The sequence below is a fragment of the Mercurialis annua genome, linkage group LG5, assembly GCF_937616625.2.
Source record: "Mercurialis annua linkage group LG5, ddMerAnnu1.2, whole genome shotgun sequence".
Lineage (NCBI taxonomy): Eukaryota > Viridiplantae > Streptophyta > Magnoliopsida > Malpighiales > Euphorbiaceae > Mercurialis > Mercurialis annua.
This window is the reverse complement of record NC_065574.1, coordinates 50,310,839-50,316,585: the sequence shown is the minus strand read 5'-3', so window position 1 is coordinate 50,316,585 and position 5,747 is coordinate 50,310,839. Positions and strand designations below refer to the sequence as shown.

At 29.0% G+C, this 5,747-nt stretch overlaps 1 protein-coding gene across 1 annotated transcript; it reads right to left on the bottom strand.

Annotated features, from left to right (window-relative positions):
• Positions 1 to 811: 811 nt before the first annotated feature.
• LOC126679878 (EG45-like domain containing protein) lies at positions 812 to 3,045 on the bottom strand. The gene is made up of 3 exons (XM_050374889.2): positions 2,914 to 3,045; positions 1,477 to 1,753; positions 812 to 920 (listed from the first exon to the last, which is right to left on the bottom strand). The coding sequence occupies exons 1-3, from the start codon at positions 3,035 to 3,037 to the stop codon at positions 914 to 916; spliced, it is 408 nt and encodes a 135-aa protein (XP_050230846.1). The 5' UTR covers positions 3,038 to 3,045; the 3' UTR covers positions 812 to 913.
• Between the last annotated feature and the right edge of the window lie 2,702 nt (positions 3,046 to 5,747).

Sequence of the window (5,747 nt, the reverse complement as noted above, 5' to 3'; positions counted from 1 at the left end):
CCAAAACTTAAAGAAAATCCAGATCCTATTACATTAATTTGTTCGTTTTTACTAAGAATTGACGAAGATCGGACTCGTGAAGCTGAAGATTGTGTGTCAAATCCAAGCGGCGGAGGTGGAGGAGTATTTCGCGACGGTAGTGGCGGAAGAGGGTCATCGGAAAAAAACGCTAGAATTAATCAGAAGAAACAGAGATAAGCAATACTGTATTTTTTAATATTTTGAACAGAAAAAACATCAAATAAAATCGTAAAAAGGAAAAAAAGAAAAGTGAGTGATATATTTTGGCAAGAAAAGAAGCGTGTCCGTATGCCTGAGAATAAATAGGTTTTTGGTGGTGGTGGGCCTAATTTCCTCATTCAGTTAAGCGATTCCGGCCCATTATCGGATGTCCATCACATTACTCATCAACTCTATAATTACTTCAAGTCTAAGTCCAGCCCAAAAATAGGCCCATCTATTATCTAATAGTTTTCGATTATTCCTGAGCATTGATTTTGGGCGGGTTCGTTTTACATGCAAGCTTAACTTCGGATCCAGTTCAGATACAAGAATATTACTATCTAAATTTTGTTCACAAATTAGATTTATGTGGATTGAGGTCGATTTTTTTATCTACCCAAAAGTTTAATTAAAAATATAAATTCAAATCCGTATATAGAAAAAATGCATATACAGATTAGGACTCAAATTGGACTTGAAGGAAAAAAATTACGTGCCCTATCAGGTTAGACCTGTGCGGAAGATAAAAGAAGACGAAATAATTAACTTTTAAGACCTTACTTTATTTCCATGATATTAAAATTACAAATTAACATCTTATTAAAATTATAAGAACCATAGGAAAATTCCAATTTGCCAAATCACACATTCAATAGGTCTTACTTCCAGCAACATCCATCATTTTGTCACTTCAGACACTGCATGGACACAGGTAAAATTCAAATTAGAGTTTCATTCATTTACAGAAAAAGATTTAAGTATAATCATTTATAATGATTACAGATAGAGCTAATACACGGGAATTTTTTTAGGTAAAGTAAGTCTATCACGTCATCCGTAAATTAAACCAATTGTATTATAATATCTCATTAAAATTATTGTAAAATTATAATACCATCATTAAAATCTGAACACCTTTATTACACCTTTATTACATTCTTACCATCAGTTTAATGAGGTGTTCTAATATGATCGTTTTAATTTACGGATGACGTGGTAAGCTCATTCTATCTAAGGATTTCTCGTGATACATATACCACAACTAATTGATGTAAAATCACCGATAATAATTAGAGTAAATTACTCTAGAACCTCCTACATGTGTCATAATTCGTATTTTAGTTTTTCCAGTTTGAAAATCATGCAATATGATCCCTCACTTTTGTTTCCATCAATAGTTTAGTCATTCCGTTCAACTGAGACAAAAAAAAGTTTTTTTTCTCTTTTTGTTATTAATAAAAAAGGGTTACTTACCGGTGAAAGGCAATATTAACCTTGCCAGCATCAGGGTTAGCAATATGTGCAAAAGCTTCTTGAGATAAATCAATGGTACCCCTACACCCCGACGGACAATAGTCCACGATTTTCACAACAACAGAATTTCCAGTACAGGGATGCGGGTCACCCTGATTTGTTGCACTCAGGCATGTCACTTTATACTTTCTTCCACAAGCTGCTCGATCGTCCCATAATGCATCACTTGCTGCTGCAATCATCACACCTTCCTCCGAATTCCCATAGCAAGATGATGCTGCATATATAGAAGAAAAAATAAATGAAATACGATCAATAATAACTCAGGGAAACGTAACGGAAAATCCGTCGCTAATTTAAAATTTCCAATTGGAGAATCCGCCGCTAGTTTCTAATTTAGCCACGAGTTTAGCAACGAACATATGGAACATCTTTTAACATAACGAAAAAATAGTGTCACATGTATTTTTGAAAATACGTCATTATTATTGTTATGGAATTTTGAAATCGCGACAAATAAAGACATAAGAATTTGCTGACAGATTCTTTCCAACAGAAAGAAAATTACGATCACAAATTTCCTAAGGCGCCAATATGGTGATAATATTTACCAACAGATTTAGTGACGATCATCTTCACTGAAATGGAAAGCTGTCGCTAATTGATCAGAAAATTCGAAGCACGTCTCCGACAAATTAAAATGAGTTACGACCAATCAGTGGCGAAGCCACTAAGGAAAAATGGTGGTCAATTGACCACCATTTTAAAAAAAATTACATGAAAATATTTTACTAATTAGTCTATATTACATTCATTTTTAGTATATTAACCATTTTAGTTTTAAAACTTATACTGATTTATAGAATATGCCTCCCTTTAAAATATTTTCTAGCTTTGCCCCTCCGACCAATAGTTTAATTATATTTGCTCACATAAATTATTAAAACAAAAAAGAGTTACCAAACATTAAATTCATGATATACGGGAGTACTATAAGATAAACATCCGAGTAAATTTTACGTATCAAATAAATGTAAGTACTATTCAATGGTATATATATACATATATATTCACTTCAGCTACGGCTTTCTTCGTAACATGGCTTCCACCACGTGTTTAACCGGTCGAACTGGAAACTAGCTAGTTGTATGGTCCAAATGACCTTAAAACTTAGAGATGTAATCCCATCGGATTGGACCGAATTCAAATGATTCGGTTGCATCGCGAGTTGAACCGGAGATTAAATCAGTTAAACAAATAATTAGACCATAAACCGTGTCTTAAATTTTTTTTTATACAATTTTGCTCAACCGATTCGACCTGAAGGTGAACCGGAAACCGGTGGCCTCACAGGTTCGGTATATGGTACGTATTATACGCTACCATATTAAGTAGTAAATAAATTAAGTAAGAATATATAGTTTGATGAGAGCTTACGAATGTATGGAGGAGTGTAAAACGTAGCAGTGCCTTGGTCTGCTAAAGCTTCTTTTGGGAAGAAGAAGCAGATTAACACTAGCGTTGCTACTGATAAAACTATTATTTGCTTAATTATTGCCATTATTTTAGCTATATAATTAATTGATATAGAAATTGATGAATTACTAAACGGAGATTGCCTTTATTTATAGTTGCATGAACGAGCACTATGCATGTTTTATTTTCTTTAATTAGTCTATTTCTTGTTTTTTTTAGGAGATTTATTTCTTGTTATTCACCTTGGAAGTTAATGGACGTCATCTTCATTAACCCTGTCTAGGTATTTAATTAATTAATTATCATATGCCCTCGAGGTGATCTCGGATATTAAACAACCAGTTAAACAGAAAATTTGGATGATTCTTTATGGCCAAACGTTTTGTAATTTAGTTTTATAAGACGATATGCGAGTCAGGCAACACATGTCTTGACACGTGCTTTTTATTCTTTATCAGGTAATCGAAAATGGTAATATATGTTTTCTGTACATTTTTCGATGGTATTTGATCTTGATTCAGCTTAATAAAAGTACGAATAAAGGATCCACTCGATTTATCAACCTATAACTTAAGGTCAAATTACTTACTTTCATTTATTTTGAATCAATTAATGACAATATATCTATTTTTAGATCAATTAAGGATAACATTATATAATATGAACAAATTTAGAACCAAATCCATTTATATCCTTTTATCCTTAATTGATCAAATAGCTAAAAGTGAATTATTTGACTCCGAATTACAAATTCAGAACCAGATTAATTCTTTACTTTAGAAAAGTATTGGATTTTCGGAAGATAAAAAAAACATAACACTTTAAAAAACTCCGACCTTTTTACCCTTTATCAATCCTATCCTAACGTTGAGAAGTAGTCAATTTCATCTTATTTTGTATTTTATCGTTTCAATTGTACTCCAACTTTTCAATTTTTTTACTTAAGTGATGAAATCATTTAATTAATTAAGTTTAAAGATAAAATTAAATTTATTTTTATTTAAAGAAGTACATATAAATCCTCTATTTTCAAAAACTAACTAAAAACTATAATCAAATTAAAATTAATTAATTTTTTTAATTATTTAACTAAATTTAAATAAATTTTAAATTATACGATTAATATATGCTATACATGGAGAACGATTTTGGTTTTTATTCTAAATGAAAAATATGTCAATTTAATATTTTAAAGTACAATCGAAACGATAAAATGCGAAATAAAATAGAATAAACCAGTTTTTAACATCAGGTTATATTTAAAAGGGTTAAAAAGTTGAAGATTTTTAAGGCATCAACAAAAAAAATCATATTCTATTTCATTTTATAGTGGCACAAATATTGTTTTAAACGATTAATTAATCATGTATAAGCAATTACGAAAAGTAATTAGCTACATTGGCGGTAACGCACACAACACAACTGTTAGATGATAAAGATATTTACCGCACACAACACAGTTACATGATAAAGAAATTATAAATATCATAATACGTGTCATTGTCTCGATTGCTAAGTGTAAAATATTTTTTCCCAAAAAAAAAAGCGTAAAATATTTACGACCTAACCACTTAAAAATACTCTACTTTTTAACTCTTTATTTATATCTAAATATTTTGAAAACGTTAATTTTAATTAATTTTAATAAATATATTTTCAGTTATAGTCACCTAAATATATTTATTAAAAAAAGCTAAACCTTTTTTATATTTTTATTTACATCCAACCTTTTAAAAACGTCAATTTTGATAAATATATTTCAATTTTAATCACATGGACATATTTATAAAAAAAAAAACCTTTTCATTCTTTTATAATATTTCCTTTTTCAATAGAAAGCGACTAATCAAAATTACGCTACAATAGGTAAAGTTGAAAAGTTTGATCACATATGAGTCTTTTTTAAAAGATTTAACACTTCAAAAAAATTGTAGTAATTAGTTAAAATTGGAATATATTTAGCAAAATTATACTAAAATTGACGTTTTTTAAAAGTCGAGATATAAATAAAAGAATTGTAAAGAGTAGATATTTTTAAATTATTGGCCTAACACATATAGGGTGCGGGCTCGCAATTTTCTTATCGTGTCAAAAACAAGTTGTATATCCATTTAAATACAATGCATATTCAATAATCCAAAGACGACTTATTTAAGTAATCTTATTGAAATTTTGAATTCGAATATGACACGTTTATTTAACAGGTTAACACAATATTTAACCCAACTGTTTACTAGTAAATATATTTTTTAAATTATAGTATAAATATGTCCGAGTCTGACACATTATCAAAATTAATTAAATAAATAAATTATTTACAAGTTAAGATGATCAAACTTTATTAGTATGTTTTTTTTTGAGTTTAAACATATCGATTCATTTATAACTCAAACCCGTATAAATTTAATTCAGATCTAGTTAACTCTGTATTGTGTCGTATATCGGTAGCTCTAGTAGATAATAACTTTACATAAAACATAACTTTTTGAATATTAAGCAAAAGAAAGAATTTGTGAAAAGCAAAAGGTTGCAAATTTTTAATTAAACTTACATTTGACAAATTAATTCTTTAAATAGGAATGACCAATCTTTAATTTAGCTTCTGAATTATTATTATTTTTGAATTATAACTTTACTTATTTAAGAATTACTTACTAAAGGTAAATGTTTAACTTTACCCCTTGAAAAATTGAATCGGCAAATTTAGATACTGACAAATAATATTGTTTATCTTGATGGGTTTTGTTTTCAATAGGCAAAACTCATTTTGGAATTACTAAATTATACAACTATTT

Excerpts from the sequence above, each read along its gene's own strand:
- LOC126679878 (XM_050374889.2), bottom strand. The coding sequence starts at position 3,037 with ATGGCAATAATTAAGCAAATAATAGTTTTATCAGTAGCAACGCTAGTG. Across the intron at positions 1,754-2,913 it reads TTACACTCCTCCATACATTC|CATCATCTTGCTATGGGAAT; the intron begins GTAAGCTCTCAT and ends CTATATATGCAG.